General features: G+C 42.7%; 3 protein-coding genes across 5 annotated transcripts in view; 1 reads left to right on the top strand and 2 right to left on the bottom strand.

The window, feature by feature from the left end:
* The window catches only part of LOC143300563 (uncharacterized), a 19,714-nt gene extending 19,459 nt beyond the window's left edge, over positions 1–255 (bottom strand). The window contains exon 1 of the mRNA XM_076614343.1: positions 1–255. This exon is cut by the window's left edge and continues 16 nt beyond it. The gene's annotated coding sequence lies outside the window, so the exon portion shown is untranslated.
* Positions 256–406: 151 nt separating this feature from the next.
* Positions 407–9,847, top strand: LOC143300543 (uncharacterized). Of its 3 annotated transcripts, none has more exons than XM_076614304.1 (4): positions 407–543; positions 2,774–4,064; positions 5,782–5,931; positions 7,672–9,847. In XM_076614304.1, exons 2-4 carry the CDS (start codon positions 2,781–2,783, stop codon positions 8,041–8,043), a joined length of 1,806 nt encoding a protein of 601 aa, XP_076470419.1. In that variant the 5' UTR covers positions 407–543; positions 2,774–2,780; the 3' UTR covers positions 8,044–9,847. The 3 variants fall into 3 exon arrangements, with proteins under 3 accessions (XP_076470419.1, XP_076470412.1, XP_076470427.1); XM_076614297.1 differs by lacking the exon at positions 407–543 and adding an exon at positions 1,979–2,173; XM_076614312.1 differs by lacking the exon at positions 407–543 and adding an exon at positions 1,979–2,167.
* Positions 9,848–13,452: 3,605 nt separating this feature from the next.
* On the bottom strand, positions 13,453–15,815 carry LOC143300580 (HIG1 domain family member 2A, mitochondrial-like). The gene is made up of 2 exons (XM_076614355.1): positions 15,637–15,815; positions 13,453–14,318 (listed from the first exon to the last, which is right to left on the bottom strand). The coding sequence occupies exons 1-2, from the start codon at positions 15,779–15,781 to the stop codon at positions 14,149–14,151; spliced, it is 315 nt and encodes a 104-aa protein (XP_076470470.1). The 5' UTR covers positions 15,782–15,815; the 3' UTR covers positions 13,453–14,148.
* Positions 15,816–18,473: the final 2,658 nt, after the last annotated feature.

Below are 18,473 nucleotides of genomic sequence, written 5' to 3' on the forward strand. Positions count from 1 at the left end.
GCTCTCCCTTGAAAATGTCAGTGGACGTACACAGGAAAGAACTGTTACGTAGCCAAACACGTTGGTCTACAAAGTGCATACATATCAAAACAAAGAAACAAGAAGAAAATGAAAGAAAGGTGGGGTCTGGAAACTGATAAAAGTAGGTAGAAACACTCTCCCTTGTGTGCTGGTACCAGAGTCTTCAGCTTGTGCCAGACGCACCAACACGAACCGTGCCCTGAGCCTGCAGTGCCAGAATTAGACCTGGAGACGAAACACCTGCCTTAGACCAACTAGGAAAGCACAAAAGTCAAAGGTTGCGCCCCCCAGAACCTGTTGCTCCTCAGTACCTGGCGTGCTTTCGCTTCCTCCATTTCACAAGTTCAAAGTGACGTCACGCCACTGGCAGATGTTCAGTGAGCCTCGCTATGAGATGGAGATCACGTCCGGCCGTGGTATAAATACTTTGATGAAGACCTGTTTTTAGACAAACTGCTTTCTTCTGTCGACTGTTGCACGCCATTTCCACCGACATGCCTTCATTATCTTTTCCTGGTATAGGTGGGTGTGTCTGTGTCTTCTTGTTTGCTCAGTGGATTGGCCGAAATGATGTAATTTGTAAGTGAATCGGTTTGCGATTTGGTGAGGTGGGTCGGTGTGCCGCCACGTGAACTGCTGTAACAAACTGATCAGACGTTTCGCATTTTTGACAATGTGCCCTTCGATCTGTGAGCGATCCTTTAAAGAAGCGGCTTCGACGATGATTCATTATTGCTTCTTTTTATTTCAGAAAAAAAAGATACATAAACGATTAGTGCCGCAAAAAAAAAAAGAAGAAGTTTAGTCTCAAACTCAGTGAAGCGGCACAGTTCCATATGTTATTCTTTTATATAGACAGTTGTTATCAGTGTTTTTATCCCTTTCCCTTTCTTTTATCCCCCCACCCCCACCCTCCACACCCGGGCCCCCGGGCCCCCATGTCTAATATCACTGACTTAACTGATGTAGATAGACATTAAATGAAATTGAACGGTTCCATATTGTGTCGGATAACTGACAGTTTTAGCCGGGATAGTTTTATTAATTACTGTTGGCCTTCAGTGCTTCCTGTTTACTTATTGGTCTCATCTATGAGAAATGTGTTAGCGCAAATGAAAAAAACAAAGGAGAACACTGCACCCCCGCCCCAACTTGATCCCCCTCGCCCCCCCTCCTCCCCATTGTACTGAAACTAGTATTAGCATTGTGTGTGTCAGTGTGTGTGTGTGTGTGTGTGTGTGTGTGTGTGTCTGTGTGTGAGACGGAGAGAGAGGAAGAGAGAGAGAGAGGTGTAGCTTATATGTGTGTCAATGGGAGAGAAATACTGAGATTGACAGACGTCTCAGTGAAAGAGAAATGCAACCAGTTTTATTCGGATTACGAGGTCACGTCTTTCTTTTCGGCTCATCGTACTTTCAACTCTCTCTCTCTCTCTCTCTATTCAGTTCCCACAACTAGGCATCTTATAGTATCGAAGTTAAAAAAGATCATCACAAAATTCTCCGAACTGTTTAGTGTCTCTTCAGTCGGCACCAAGCGAAACCATTTTTTTTAAATACTTCAAATTCGAGGATGAAGATGTACGTTCAAACCAGACAAAACTGCGGATTTTGGCTTGGGTTTTTCTTCCTCATGTATATAGTTCACTTCCTTTGTTCAGGTTCCAGAGCTATTTTGTCAACACGACCACGTGGCTGCCAGCCAACTCGCCTAAACTTAGCAGCCAATCTGCCATTGCCCTGTTTCTCCTAGTCTGCGCAGTTGGCGTTCTCCCAGAAACGGCACGCGCAGTTTTGAAAGAAAAAAAATCGCACTTTCTTACTATGCTGATGATGGCTTCAGGCGCTTTCCTCCAAAAGCGCGTGCGAGCCTCGCTGGCAGGTGCTCGGCCGAGCCAGCCATGTGATTGGGGGGGGGGGGGGGGGAGGCAGGGTAGTTCACTGACGTACCTTTTCTCAGTTGCTTCCTTTCTGATTTTCGGGGCAGACTGTTCTTTTGTTCCCACCTCCTGATTTTCGGGCACTGGGTTATTATGTATACAAGTTACTGCCTGAATTGCTGTGACCGATTTGCACCAGCGTTCGTGAAGAGAATTACGCTGAAGAATTGGTGGATGAAGACCTGAGACACTGCTGGACGGTGCATTGTAAATGTTAGCAGTTAGTTGTTGTTCACTGACTGAATAACATTTGGTCTAACTACTCGTTGATCATCGTCACAGCTGACATTGATTAACTTGGCAGATGTGTGTGTGTGTGTGTGTGTGAGAGTGAGAGAGAGAGAGAGAGAGAGAGAGAGAGAGTCTATGTGTGTCAGTGTGTGTGTGTGTGTGTGTGTGTTGTTATTGTTGTTGTTTTTGTTGTTCTTTTTGTTTATGTATATGTTTGTCAGTCATAGTCATAACAGGTCATGATGACTGTCCGGATGATAAATGATCATTGTGGTTGGGGTGATGATGATGATGATGATGATCAGTGCTGATCACCCATTGAAGATGATATTGTTATAGCTACATTGGTGTCGATCAAAATGTTCATGTGACCAAGAAATACAAGAAATGACGACTACAAACGGATGTCATAATCATCATCATCATCGTCATCATAAGACAAGTATGATAAACGTTGACAAAATAAAATTGGAAAAAAACCTCCAGGATGACCATCTGACAGGGGTCGATAATCTCAGGTCAACACCGCAGGCTAGAGAGAGAGGTGGTGCCAGAAAATAAACGCTGTTGGTTGGGCTGCAGGTCTGGAATGCAGCCGACAGCACTGACGTCATTTCCTCGGCCGAGCGGCCCCCAAGCAGCAGGCGAGAGAGGACGCTGTTACGGGATGTCATCCGCCGTTCCCGGTTCCCCCAGCCCCCCGACCACCACCGCCACCACACCGTCCTCCAGCTCCGCAGTCCGGGTGGAGAGTCCCGGGGGAGCGGGTGGCCCCTCCCTGGCGTCTTCCCCAGGGGGGAGCGGCATCAGCGGCGTGAGCAGCGGCGGCAACTATGCGGCCTACTGCAGTGTGGGCACCGCCGCCAGCATCGTAGTGCCAGACCCCCACGCTCAGAAAGCGGTGCTGGAACAACTGTTCGTGCGGGAGTTGTCGGAGGGCGATTTCTGGTACGTGGTGGTGGCGGAGTGGTTGGAGCACGTCAAGAAATACCTTGGGATCGCCAGCACGCGCAAGTACTATCAGAAGCGCGTGACCACGCTGCCCGGCCCAATCGTGACTAGACGTGACTTCGCGCACACAGTGGACGTGGTGCACGAGGACGCCTGGCGCATGCTGGTGCAGTGGTACGGGCTGGCGGACGGACACAAGCCCATGAAACTGGTCGTGTACCGCTACACCCGCGGCCCCGAGATTGAACACAACCTCAACACCTTCAAACTGATGCTCACCACCTGCCCGCCCGAAGACTTCCACAACGTGCGCTTCAGCAAGATGGAGAAGGTGGGCCACCTGGAGTGGAAGCTGCGCCAGCTCTACGCCGTGCCCGACCACCAAGAGTCTCGACTCTGGGCGCGCGCCGACGCCGACAGCGAATGGCGACCCATCCTAGCACGTGACAAATGTGTAGGGCGCGTGTTAGACATGGACTCTGACTTCACCCGCCCGATTCTGGCTCTGGAGCTTCTCGGGGAGGACAACGGATGGAGTCGTCCCCCCGAAGGCGCCATGGACTCGCTGATGGATCTGAACACTATGCATGGCGAGGCGGACGTGTCCTGTCTGCCGCAAGACTATTCCCTCGGGCCTCTCTACGAGCACAGTATCTTCGACGACATCACCAGCGCTTGGGAGGTGGATATCCACGACCAGATTGAAAACCTGGGAAAGACTTTTCTTGAACGTCTTCACAGCAACTTTGCTGTCTTCGTTCAGCGCGCGAGAGATTACGTGGGAGATCGTGAGTCTCACCTGAGGGAGCGGGAACGACAGATAACGGCCCGGGAGGCGGTGACGGAGAGACTGGCCTTCCGTCTGGAAGAAAAGGAACGACGCCTGGCTGCCGAACTCGGCGCCTGTGAGGAAAAGATTAAGGTAGGTTGCAAAACACGTTTGGTCACAGGGAGCACACAGTGAAATACATATGGAAGATAAGACCGCGAGTGTGATGAGACTAAATTAACATTGTGAGTATATGGGACAAGCTCTTAAAGGTTAGGGTTTGGGGTGCTGGACAAGTAGATTCTTGTGAAAGGGTCTAACAGAGAAGGCGGAATGAGTGTGGTATAGTGATCGGGGACTATAGCATTAAAGGACAGAAGACTTTGACATAGTCGACGTAAAGAACGCAGTGACCCACCAGAGATGCAACACAATAAAAACAGGAACACGAACTGGATACACAGGAGATTTCATAAGTGACAGGAGAATTAGACTGAGACAGGATGGCGGAAAAGAGTATCGTGGGTATAACAGATAGGATTACAATAGGAACCGAAAACAAGATAATTGTATACTGGGGTGTTACACAAGCAGGTATGGAGGACATGTTGTGTTCAATGGATACAGTGGAAATTTATTACGTTGTTTGAATTAAGGGATCGGATTTAGATAGGTTTGAGGAGAATATTACCAAAGGTATCAAGAATAAGGGATAGGAGACAACGGATAATAAAGGAAGGTGCTGATTAAGGTAAGAATGAAAGACAAGAGCAAGACAATTGAAAAATGTTTCAGGCAAAGAGTGGAAGATAAACTTGAGCTTTCATTTGGTTGAGACTGAGGAGAGACAAGATCACTATCAGGGTAGGTGATCAGTCTCTGTTGTTGCAAAGTTGGTTGCGTATCTGAGTTCATTTGCTCACAGTAGTGTTGCATGTAGACCTGTTTTTGTCTGTCAGTTTGTATGTCTGTCTCTCTCTCTGTCTGCCTGCATTGCTCCGGTGTCTTGTATCTTGGAATATCGTCTTAAGCTGCTCCCGTGTGTATCAGGTGTCAGCCTGAAGGCCATGGCCGCAGATTTCCGCAGAGTGTGTCCAGTCCTCCCCCCCTACCCCCCCCCACCCCCCACCCCCCCAATCCCCATATCTTCTCCAAATTTTATCTCCAGATAGCAGTTGGTGTCTGTTCTGCCACTGAGAGGTTCAGTGGCTTCAGTTTTGCGGTTGCATCTGGCCATTGGATCTGAGAGGAATCTTTAGCGGTAGCTGATGATTACTGAATGTATTGTCTTGACATTTATCGTCTTTCCATGTTTCTGTTCCATACAGCTCGACTGATTTTACATTGGAGATGTCACAGACGAACATTTGTGTTTGTAGTTATCTCTTCCGGGCTCCAAATGTTCTTAAGCTGCTGAAGGAATGTTGTGTCCCTTGCCTTGCAATTTCTCGCTGAGACGTCTGTTCTTGTACCGCCCATTTTGTCGACGAAAATGCCCTATACAGATGAAAATGTGGACTTCTTCAAGAGCACTCACATTCAGAGTATTTTGGTATGAGCTTGGTGATACACACCTGGCCTGGATTGCATAAGCGTATTGTGCTTATCGTTAAGAATGTTCCTAACTCCATGGTAAACTCCATAAACTTAAGAACATTCTTAACTCTAAGCGAACAAAGCGCTGCAAAGATCACCTCATGCAACCCGTCCCAGGACCAAATCAATTTGTGTCAAATTTATATATAGCTTTGCACACCAAAAGGGGTCGTTTGGGAGCTAGATAGTCAGGCCGGCAGGTACTGATGAAGAAGGTGGGCATGTACTGAGATATTTCAATACACGGAATGTTCATTCAGTTTGATATTTGCAGGAATACGAAAGGCGCCGCCTGGAGCTGGAGAAGGAGACGACCGAACGTCAGGAGACGGCGGAGAAAGAGTTAACTGCAAAGCGTGAAGAAATGGAACTGCTGAAAAGTTCCCTGGAGGCTGAGAAAGAGAAGTTTCATTTGGAACTCAGGGTAATCACAGACACTGATACTCCACCTTCCTCTCTCTCTCTTTTTTTCTCTCTCTCCCTTTCACTCACACTCTCTCTGTCTCTGTCTCTCTGTCTCTCTCTCTCTCTCTCTCTCGTTGTTCAGATATTTCTGCAGACGATTTGAGATTTTTTTTCCCCTCAGCTAAAGGGTACCTTGCTGTGCAAAATGCCTTCTTGTGAAAACCATAGGGGGAAATGGCCTTTTGCATTACCCTTTGAATTGCCCTTGAAAAATACCGGTATAATGAACGACGTTCGCAGAATTTGTTGGTGTCACCCTCACTTGGAATTGTCGAACAAAGTACTGACATAACAGAACGCGCACTCTGTGTGTGTGTCTGTGTGTGCGTGTGTGTGTGTGTGTGTGTGTGTGTGCGCGCGCGCGCGCGCCGTGTCTGTGTGTATGTGTGTGCACGTCCCAGTGTGTGTGGCCCAGTATGCGTGTCTGTGTTCGTGTGTGTGTGTGTACGCACAGTCATCGTTGTGTCAATTGTTCTGACGTAGTAGGCCAACTCTTGGAATTTTACCGCCTACCCTCCTCTTCCCACCCCCTTCACACCACGTCTCTCCTGTGTTGCTGACATCAGCCACAGGAACTCAAAGCTCAGTCTTCTTCTGCCTCGTTTCATTTCCGTCAGACAAACTGTTGCTGGCACGTTTTGAAATAGTGCTCGCATTTTCTGCGGCCATCTCCTGGAAACGATTATTTGCTTCTGATTTATTTCAGTTCCTACCCTATTCCAAGAGGACAATACAAAACAAAAAGCAAACTTAATTGTACTGCCCTACCTACATTTTCTAACGCTACCGCGTACTATTCTGGTAGTCAGTCATGGATCATTATTTTGCACTTTGATCCACTTATAATAAAAAATTATGTCAAATCAGTCACATGATTATTTTCCACATCTGGCCATGCATATTTTCCCCACATGCACATATATAATGGTCACATTTGCCCCAGATGTGCCATAACATTTGCCGCCAAGTCAGTGTCATGTATGTTTACCCTCTATTATATATATGTCATGCATATTTGCCCTGTTTATGCCACATCCTTTCCAGAAGAATGTGGTGAATGACGAGGATAAATAGGACATCGATAGCTGGGATTGTATGGCCTATACATCTCTCTAGTCACCCACGAGATCTAGTCCAAAGGTCTTTGGCACAGAATCCACGTTTTTCTTTGTGTTTCCGTCATTGTTGCATTTTTGCCATCAGTAAGGCTACTTGATGTGGGTCACTGTGTTACCTTTGTTCTTAACTATAGCTCACTGCAGTGGTCTACGATGTCACAGAAACTGTAGCTAAGTGATTTCCACATGTGCCAACGTTTGCGCGCACGCACACTGACACTGACACATGCACACTCACACACTGGCACACAAATGCCAAAGTAAGATGTTTGTGCTAGATGTCATTTGCGACTGGAGATCCCTTCGTTACATATCACAGTACTTCTCCACTGAAGGGGTCTGTCTGTGTCTCTCTGTGTATGTGTGCGCGTGCGCGCGCGCGCGCGCGCACACACACACACACACACACACACACACACACACACACACACACACGCATATATATATATATATGCGTGTGTGTTTGTGTGTGTGTGTGTGTGTGTGTGTGTGAGTGAGTGACGTAGTGTGCGAATGTGTATGTTGCTTGCTTGTAAGGATGTTGAAAATATATAATAAACTTTTTCCCCTTCCTCCCTCAGAAAATGGCAGAGCTTCACCAGGTGCAAGAAGGTCGTGTGAAGCTGGACATCGGGGGTCACCTGTTCACCACCTCCCTTCTTACCCTCACCAAAGAACCCGACTCCATGTTGGCCGCCATGTTCAGTGGTCGCCACGCGCTCAAAACGGAAGCAGACGGGAGTTATTTCATTGACCGTGATGGCACACACTTCCGTTACATCCTGAACTACTTGCGAGACGGTTGTATCAAAGAGGGTACGCTCCCTGCCAATGAAACGGTGCTAAGGGAACTGCTCACAGAGGCGGAGTACTTTCAGCTTTCGGGGTTCGCTGATATTATCAGCACCATGTTGTGCAAAACATTCAACAAAGAGGGAGACAGTTTCGCGTGAGGTTGCGTATATGGCTTTAGTGACTGATTAGTGAAAAGTTATTGTCTGTTATCATAACGAAGTTTTGTTCAACTAAAGTACTGTTGAAATGTTATATGAATGCAAGTTTGATTATGATGTAAATATATCAACGTGATTCAGTGATGGGTGATATACATCAGTTATGCGAATCAGAATTGACATGCAGACCGGCTGTATGCGGACGGATCCAGTCATAACATTCTTCTTTGTTTGATTGACTCATTCGGAGTCAGTTTGTTATAAAATCTGTTTTGTTCAACATCAGTTGTGATTTCAAAGTCATGATGGGTACTCATTCTTTGTGGTTTTAATTCATACAATGTATTTAGCCAGATTACAGGATACTTAACAAAGTAGCTTGCCTAGGGAGTAATGTTATAAACTCCCATACATCCCAGACACTAAAAAACATATTACAGTGGACAAAATAGTTGAAAGACGTTTAACTGTTTAACCCTTTCTCGACTTCTTTGTCCCAAATCTCTCTCTCTCTCTCTCTCTCTCTCTCTCTCTCCGAGTCCAAACCAATATATGCAGCATATTTTCAGTCATGCTTATTGAGCTTAAATATTCTTCTTATCTAATGGGGTGGACAAGTTAAAACCCAAATTCAAAAATCAGCTTGCAGAAAGAATCATATATAGACTTTAAATCACTTACTAGAGTGCAAAAACTTCATATTAATGTCTACAAAATATGCTTTTAACTATTCACTGTCAAAACATGGACATAATTCTGTCACGCTGTGATGTGCAGTGCAATGTTCATTTGTTTTATTATCACATTTGGTATCACACAATGTAGGCAAGTTATGGGTTTTTCTTTTTTACATTCGTTGTGAATTTTACATCCTCGTGGTTTATCTATGCTTATATATGCTCAATTTCTTCTTATGATTGAAATGTATAGTAACTTACATTTTGTAAATAAAATAAAATAAAAATGCGCGCGTTTTGTAAAGACGTTTCATTTGCGTACTCATCTGTTGGCAAAGTATGTCCGTAATAAAGGATCAATGCCCATCGGAAATTGGCACTGCAGTGGTCCGCATGTATGTAGCTCAGAGGTTATATCTTATCCCTTCTTTCTCTCAAATAGTTGGTAGTAAATAATTATGTACATTATTATAGATCTTAGATGTCTTTAACACAAGCACTAGAAAATTTGATCGTCAGTGTCTTTTATGTAATTTACCAAAAGTTTGACATGTGCGTACATTCACCTCATAAACAACACTTACCTCCCAGAATGCAGAATTCGAGATTGAAGCCAGTGCATCATGGTGGAATCTCGAATGATGACAATGAAAAGCTAGCAACAGCAGGGGACGACAGATATCAGGTCATGTACTGAAGGCAGCCTGAGAGCAAGACGACACGTACTATAGGGTCCCCACAGATCAAAAGTTTGACATGTGCCATCTCTCTCTCTCTCTCTCTCTCTCTCTCTCTCTCTCATGCGTCGCTTCATCACTTTGTTCTATGTTCCTGAAACTTTACGCGATCGAATCTTAAACATGAACTGGAAAAAGTATTTGGCTTGACTGACCTCTTAAGCGAGATCCAGGTTTAGTAATAACGTAGATTTATTTTGTGTTTATTTTGTTCAGATGCGCACAAACATTAAATACGCTCAATAAATTACACACAAATCATGCCTTTGATATTTGTTATTGTTGTTTAATGTAAATTACATATTTTATGGTTTCTAACTCTTTTCATTTAAAAACTGAGAACGTGTAGTTTCGTTGAATAAATAAAGGTGTTGGACAAGCAAAGCTTAATCTATTTTTGATAAGTCTTTGCTTTTATGTGTGTGTGTGCGTGTGTGTGTGTATGTGAGTGCATGTGTATTTTCGTTTCTCTGTACGTGTTTTTGTTGTTGTTTTTATTGGTTTATAATCAAAATCATTTCGCATCAAAAGCGACGTTTACAAATTTAACAATACATCCAGTGGAGATATGCCATTTTAAACATTATTTTCGAAGTGGGTTTTGTGTGTGTGTGTGTGCGTGTGTGTTTTGCTGGGGGTGTGGTTGGGGGAAGGGGGGGGGCGGGGTTCCACATTATTGTTGATTGCTATTGTATTGTTCATTTATATGTAAAAGCTTATTGTTCCTATAGGAGTGGATCATCCACGTTGTGCAAACAAGTGCTGACACTGTCAATGGCAAGCCATTCACCTCCCAGTCCTACTGTCCATTATACGTGACTCATGAAGGATATTAACAGAGGAACTCGACACACACACCCAAACACAAGCACGCGCGCGCACACACACACACACACACACACACACGGGCATAATATTTTTTTGAAACTGAAGACAGGAAAAACACCCCCCAAAAAAAAGTCCGGCGGAGCTGGTTTACTAAATGAAAGAAAAGGTGTGACACAACAATAACATCACTTAATGGTCTCAGCAAGCATATTTATTAACAGTGTCTTAACATCGTGTCAGATTGCATGTGAACGAGAGAAAGAAAAACGAAGTCATTTGGGGGTGGGGGGTGGGGGGGGGTGAGGGAGAAGAAAAAAAAGAGAGAGATTGGTTGAGATTACCGTCCTTAGTAGATCTGTCTCTCTCCATCCGGCCGCCCTGCTTCTGTTTCTCTCTGTCTATATAACTTAATGCTCATCAGACTGAAAATCTGTTCATCTGTTGAGGCTTCACTACAACATCCTATCACTGGATGAAATGGACTGGATCTGGTAACCACTGACCTAAAAAAAAAAAATAATATTAATAAAAAATAAAAATAAAAAACACACACACACACACAAAGCAAAAAACGCCTGTGAGCACAACAGTTAAAATATGAAAAAATGGCTTTCAAAATCAGTTTCAATATTACCTAGGATTTTTGTTGTTGTTGTTGTTGACTGTTAATGTCAGATGCCCACATATTTAAAGTCAAATAAGAAGGGGAAGGGCGGGGACGGCGGGGCGGGGAGGGTGTGTTTGTGGGGAGGGAAGGAGGGGGCATTTCATCCACAGCCAAACAACACAGTTCGACTAACCATGAAAACTGACACCGCAAATGCTTAAAGTTAAACAGATAACTTATACAAGGAAAATCCGGTCCCACAAACAGACCCTAAATGCAATGAAGAAGTCTGCAACAGAGATTTGAAGGCCTTTAACCTTTATATATACCTACCTATCTGAGCATCGATCTGGGGCCTCAGAACCATGACGATAAAAAAAAAAATTGGACCGGAGGCAAACGGAGACGGCAGCATGTAAAAAGATGCCTCAACTTTCGCTTATCCCTCGCCTATTAAGATTTTGCCTTGTCTCTTATAGTGTCCCCCTCACTTCCTTACTCTGTGTGAGCATGTGTGTGTGTGTGTGTGTGTGCGCGCACGCGCACGTGTGTGTGTGTGTGTTGTTGTTGTGTGTGTGTGTGTCTTGAAAAGCTTCAAAGTTCAGAGGAGTACCGACAGGTTGGTCTGCAAGTTACCTGCTATATTGTATATTAAGTTGTATTGAGTTGTCTTGTATTGCATTGTATTATATTACTCCTTTGTTACAACAGATCTCTCTGTGTAAAATTTGGGCTGCTCTCCCCGGGGAGAACGTTTTGCTACACTGAGACCTTCTTTTTCTGCTTTTTATTTTCTGCCTGCAGTTTTGTTCTTCTGTCGAAGTTGATTTTTCCACAGAATTTTGTGAAGGGCAGCCATTTTGTTGCCATGGGTTCTTTTACGTGTGCTAAGTGCATGCTGCACATGGGACCTCGGTTTATCGTCTCATCCAAATGACTAGCATCCAGACCACCATTCAATGTCAAGTGGAGGGGTAGAAACTACTGGCGACTGTGGGATTTGAACCAGTGTGCTAAGATTATCTCGCTTCCAAGGCGGACACAATACCACTAGGCCAACATTCCACACTGGTGATAACACGTCACACCTTTTTCAGTTTTTCACTGACCATGTATCTGTCCAATACAGAATCAGTTTCGAACCTGCATCTTTTTTTTCTTCCTCATCTATTTCTGTCACTGCCCCAAGATATGTTACAGATATCATCCACATAATTTCACACCCTATCCCATCAGCTCTGTTCAGCTTCTCTTGTTTGACTGCTTTGTATCTCCTCTGTCAGAACAAAGTCCTTTCTCTTTACATGACCCAACTGTTTGAAACCAACTCTCTCAGCAGATTTAGAACTCTTCTTCCTCAACTTCATTCAAGTCTTCCCTGAAAACTCACTTCTTTAAATCAATATAGAAACCACTGCGCAGCACCATTGTTCTTACTGTGTTTGTGTGTGTGTGTGTGTCTGTGTACGCGTTTGTGCGTTTATGCGCATGTGTGTGTGTGTGTGTGTACACGCATATGTGTTAGTCTGTGTGTGTGTGTGTGTGTTACACCAAATTTTTAAAATGTGAATTGATTGTGTCTGGGAATCACAGACATTTTTACATATTCTTCAGTGACAGTTTTAAAGTTTCAATAAAAATGAACTTTTATTACTATTTTCCCATGCATTATGGCTAATTTGGGTATTTACTATGTAATTTTTATGTGACGGTCTCACATAGAGTATTACTGTTTTAAAATGCCTAAGAATCAAATTCAGCTTCTTTCAAATTATATTTGATACACTTAAGCTAAAACGATTCTTTAAATAAATTTTCTTCTTAACACAGTTTGTTTAAGATTTATAAATTACAAGAAATTATCTTGTGTTTGATTATATCAGCCCATAACCTTATCACTCTTCACACACACACACACACACGGTGCAATTTCTTTACGACTAAAAAGTTTCCCCAAGAAGAGCAGTCCTATTGCCACACAAATTAATCTGCTATGGCTGAAGTATAAACTATAATGCAATAACTTTTTTTGCAAAACCAGTCAGCAAATGGTGCATGGTGCATACCACAGAGTTTATTTATTTTACAGCATGCCACACAGAAAATGTGCCATGCCCCTGCTGCTGATATGAGCCATTGCTGGACTACTGCCAAGTTGAATTCTTCTGTTTTGGCAGTTCCATCAATGTTGTTGAAAAAGCAGCAACATGTTTGTGGGAATTAAATACTGATACCATTATGGTAGATGAGACCATACAAATGAAATATTGGTGTGCAAGAAACATTCTTATTTTTGCTTCCTCTGACAAGACCTTCACCGATAAATGTGCTGTTTACTGCAATGCAAGCTCTGTATTCACACAAGTTTACTTTTGAAATGATGCCACCATCTTACCTTCCAGAAAACTTGTGGAATTTGAGCCAACAAAACACAGATGAACAAAACAATATCCATGCCATGTCATGCTTCTGTGCCACGAGGTTAATGAATGTGCACAAGCACACCCTTGCTCTCGTGTTTATTCATAATTTTTCCATACATATCACAGACAAACAAACATTTTTCAAGCTCCGTATTTCGTATTTATTTCTCACATTAGTGAGGTAACATAAGAGTGACAGCATGTGGAGAATACCTCATCCTCAGTCTTGTCTATCTCATCCCCTTTCTTGACTGCAATTCATATTCAAAGAAAATCATTCACACACACACACAATCCTACTTTGAAAATGAACACATTATACTCTTTGTATCCACTGTTCATCTTTCTTTCAAAACAAATGTCAAATCCAAAAGAAACATTAATTCATCCATTCACCCAGTCTAACGTTCTCAGCCACAACTAGCATTCAGTCAGTCACCATATCATGTGTGCACTCTCATGCACACCAGCTGCTTTGAGCAATAATACCAATATCAAAACCATTTGCAAACTTAACTGGTCTTGCTATTCTTGACTTTCAAGTAATACAGCTGGTCTAGTTGTTCTTGACTTTCAAGTCATGTATTTCAAACTCTCACATTGACAAAGTACTGTGTGGTATTCTCATGATGCCATTTTACATATGCTCCACCACTTTCTCTCTCTAACACTTCCTGTCAGTCATCTGATGAGCTTGCATTCAGCTTACTTGCAAAACCAGTATTCATAACTTGCCTCTGACAGATTTTATAATACAGGGAGTTCCATACACACCATCAAAAAATAAACAAACTTAACTAGTTCTAATAACTCCCATTGAAATGCATTAGTGTTCATTTCTTGGATTTTCCAGCTGCTCCATAAGCAACACCTCCAAGAACAGCAAGAACGGTGAAACCTTGACCAAAAATTCTCAGCCTCATCATGTTCTGTGACATCCGCTTGTTGCCAGTTTTCATCTGCCAGAGGCCAAAACTCAGAGCGAAGGTTGTGACCAAAACACCTGAAACAAAATAAAATACAGGCTGGTAACTCATAAATGTGTGTGTGTGTTTGTGTGTGTGTGTGTGTGTGTGTGTGTGTGTGTGTGTGTGTGTGTGTGAAAGAGAGAGAGAGAGAGAATGAGAGAGAGAGACCCAGACAGAGAACGAACGAATGAACGAATCTTTTTAATGAGGGAAGTGGAATAAGCATGCATATGCTTTTTTACATCCAGCCCTCAGGGCAAAAAGAAATGAAATCAAAATGTTCACAAGATAACAAAAGGTTATAGAAAAACATACATGAAATTCAAATACACTCAATTGCACAGTAGCATTTACAAGTACATAATCATGATACCTGCATTAATGACAATAATGTATATGAATATGGTAATGGGAGAGAGAGAGTGAATGAGTAAGAGAGAGAGGATGAGTGAATGAAGGAAGGAAGGAAGGAATAAAGGAATGATAAATGAATGAACGAATGAATGAGAGAGAGAGAGAGAGAGAGAGAGAATTCCTGAAGATATGCAGTTTACAAATCATCTTTGACTAAAAAAATAAATAAATAAAAGTGTATAGACGAACATATTACTGACCATGAACATGAAGTAATTAAATAAATGTTTCCCATATTCACATTCATCAGGGCAGAAAACTTTCAAAGACTGTTAGACATGGCATTTGATGATTCAGACAAAGCAGATTTCTGCTATTATTACAGTGATTACACCATACATACAGTCACACACACAGACATGCAATCTCATGAAAATGTTTAAATGGCGCACACACACACACACTCACTGATCATAAAACTCCACACACTTATACGCTTGGTTTGTCTGATTTTGCAGTAAAGACAGTAAGAGGATTTAGTTTTGTGACTGAATCCGCATCAAAACTGAGTAAAACAACGTTCGAATTGTGTCGAAAACCACTGAAAATGGGCTACAACATCTAACAATTGTAATATTGTTTCATCAATGCACAAAAATCGCTTGTAAGATAGGTCCCTGAATTTAAGACGCTAAAATAGAACACTGTACGCCTGCACTGGTTGGGCTTTTGTTTTGTTTGCGAACATCCATTATTCAATTTGTTGGCAGCAGATTGTCTTCTACACTTCAACCCAGGCAGCAGTTGCCCGATTGTCATGGATATGGAGGCACGTTCGAAACTGACGAATATTTCAAAAACGTAAATTATGTGTATTCTGCACGTGAAATTACGTGTATTCTGCAGGTGCAAGCGCACTTTTAGTTGTACTGGATGTCGGACGTCATATTATTTTCCAAACTCAACCTTGACTTAATTATCACAATTCAAGTTACTTACCGATAGGGACAAACGGGTTTTCCTTTGTTTTTCGTAGGAACTTGTCCTTCACTCCTTCCTCCTTGTAAAAAACATCTCTTTCCGGTGGCAGGTATGAGAAATCATCATCACCCATAGTCTTCTTTGCTGCCCCTGCCCCCGACATGTTGCGAAACAGATTCTGTAGGTCAATGGGTACAGCTTTTCTTGAGTTTCGTAAATACTAATACTTTATAAGATCTATTGAGTTGTTATTTCTGCTGTTTTAACAAATGGTGTATTTAATATTAGCAAGAATATGTGTGCTTTTCTGATAACCTAAAGGAAAAACAAACAAACAAAAAAAACAACACGGTGACAAAATATGAAGCGAACACCACTTCCGGAAATGTTCCTGAGGTAAACACCACGGACTTAAAATATACGTCTATGGGCAAACACAACAGAGACATGCACAATTTTCAAGTATGTCTCTAAACACAAGATTAATAAACCTCTGTGGGTTCTATCGGTTAATCGCCGATATTTCAGTCTGGAAAGGGTAGAGTCGAGTCCTATTTTAGCATCCTAAATTCAGGAACCTATTTTACCGGTAATTCGTATGCATGTATGAAACGATATCTGCAGATGTTGTATCCCGTTTTCAGTGGATTTCGACTCGTTTAGTACGTTATTTTGGTAATGCCATGTTTACAGCGTCATAAATTATTGAGCTGTTCTGTGGTTTAGTTCGTACAATATTGTTGATTGAAGGTCACTAGAGAGAACACAGCAAATATCCCAGACTTAGAATCTTGATCTGGATCTTGATCTTGAAAGATGCTTGAGGCCTGGTAGTGGCCTGTTCGCCGTTCTGGGCTCGTCACTATTCAAAAACTTGTTCTAACTGGCATGCATCGTTATGCCTAGAGACTAATGGTAGCACTCTGGGTCGTAAAGGGAGGGAATATTGGCCCAGTGAGTGTCCAAGCGACCCTTGAAGGCAGCTAGTGCAGGGGCTGTCACCACCTCTTCTGGGAGACCATTCCAGGTGTTGATGACCCGTTCCGCGGAGAAGGCACTCCGAATGTTGAGTCGACAGTGGACCTTGCTCAATTTCAGGCTGTGGCCTCGCTCACTTTGTTGCAGCATGGAGAGCGTGAACTGTGGTTTGTCTGTCTTATATACCATGGACATACATATAGGTGTCAGTCATGTTGCCACGTTTCCTTCTGTGCTCTAAACTGGGTAGTTTGAGCATGGCCAGCCTCTCAGAGTACACTTTGCCCCTCATCGAGCCTATAAGCTTTGTGGCGCGTCTCTGAACATCTTTGACCTCCCTGCAGACGGTCCTCAATTGTGGATTCCTGACTGAGTGTCCGTATTCAAGAATTGGTCATACCAGTGCCTTGAACAGTTGTACGAACAGGTCCTCAGTAAGGAAATCAAAGGATCTTCTGATGATTCCGACCACTTTGTTCACCTTTGAGGTGATGCATGCCACGTGGGCCTTGAAGTCTAGCTTACTGACTATGAAGACACATAGGTCTTTATCCACATCACTTTCTGTAAGTGCCAGGCTGTAGTCGTTTCTGTTGCTTGTCTTCCCTCTCATATAGTAAATGGCTTCTGACTTGTGGCTCGATAGCTTAAAAACACATTTTTCAGGATGAAATCTGAGAAGCCACTCATTTGACCACTGCTGGAGTCTGTCCAAATCATCCTGGAGGGTCTCTGTTGATCATTTGATGTTTGTATCATCAGCAAATAGACCGGTCGTGCTGTCCACTCAGTAAATCAAATGGTACAACACTTTGCAATATAAGATTAACCCCTCTTGCTATTGAGAAAAAATTACAAGAGTTAGATAGTGATAAGGCTCAAGGACCAGATAAGATTCCACCTAAAGTGCTGAAAGAGGTTAGCAGTGAGTTATATATACCATTGATGGGCGCAATAGTCGAGTGGTTAAAGCATTGGACTTTCAATCTGAAGGTCCCTGGTTCGAATCTTGGTAACGGCATCTGGTAGGTAAAGGGTGGAGATTTTTCCGATCTCCCAGGTCAACATATGTGCAGACCTGCTAGTGCCTGAACCCCCATCGTATGTATATGCACGCAGAAGATCAAACATTAAAGATATTGTAATCCATGTCAGTGTTTGGTGGGTTATAGAAACAAGAACATACCCAGCATGCACCCCTCTGAAAATGGAGTATGGCTGCCTACACTGCAGGGTAAGAACAGTCATACACCTAAAAGCCCACCCGTGTACATACGAGTGAATGTGGGAGTTGCAGCCCACGATGACAAACTTTCCTTTGGGCCTCACATTCAGAGAGTTAAAAATAAAGCTAACTAAATGATTGCAATTATAAAGAGAGTTTTACTTTTAAAGATAAGGTTACCCATTTGAAATTATAGAAGGCTTTTGTTAGACCTCATTTGGAATATGGTTATGTTGTGTGGTATCCTACATGGAAATATCAGTCAGTAACTATTGAAAGTGTTCAAAGGAGAGCTACTGAAATGTTGAAGGAATGCCAGACTATAACATATGGAGAAAGATTAAAGTATTTTAATTTGCACTTTCTGAAGGGACGAAGGATTAGGGGAGATTTGATACAGACTTACAAAATTATTAACAACAATGAGGACATTGATACTAACAAATTTTTTACTCTTCGCCAATCATGCGTTCCGAAGGAAAACTATTTGTTCAATCATTTTGCACAAACAAAAGAAAAAAAAACTTTTCTGTTTGTGTTGTTAACATGTGGAACTCACTACCACCCTCAGTTAAATTTGCAAAAGATACTAACAGTTTTAAGAATGTTTTGGACTGCAATCCAAAGTTTGGCAACATGTTTTACGAATTTG

The sequence above is a fragment of the Babylonia areolata genome, chromosome 2 (genome assembly GCF_041734735.1).
Source record: "Babylonia areolata isolate BAREFJ2019XMU chromosome 2, ASM4173473v1, whole genome shotgun sequence".
Classification (NCBI taxonomy): domain Eukaryota; kingdom Metazoa; phylum Mollusca; class Gastropoda; order Neogastropoda; family Buccinidae; genus Babylonia; species Babylonia areolata.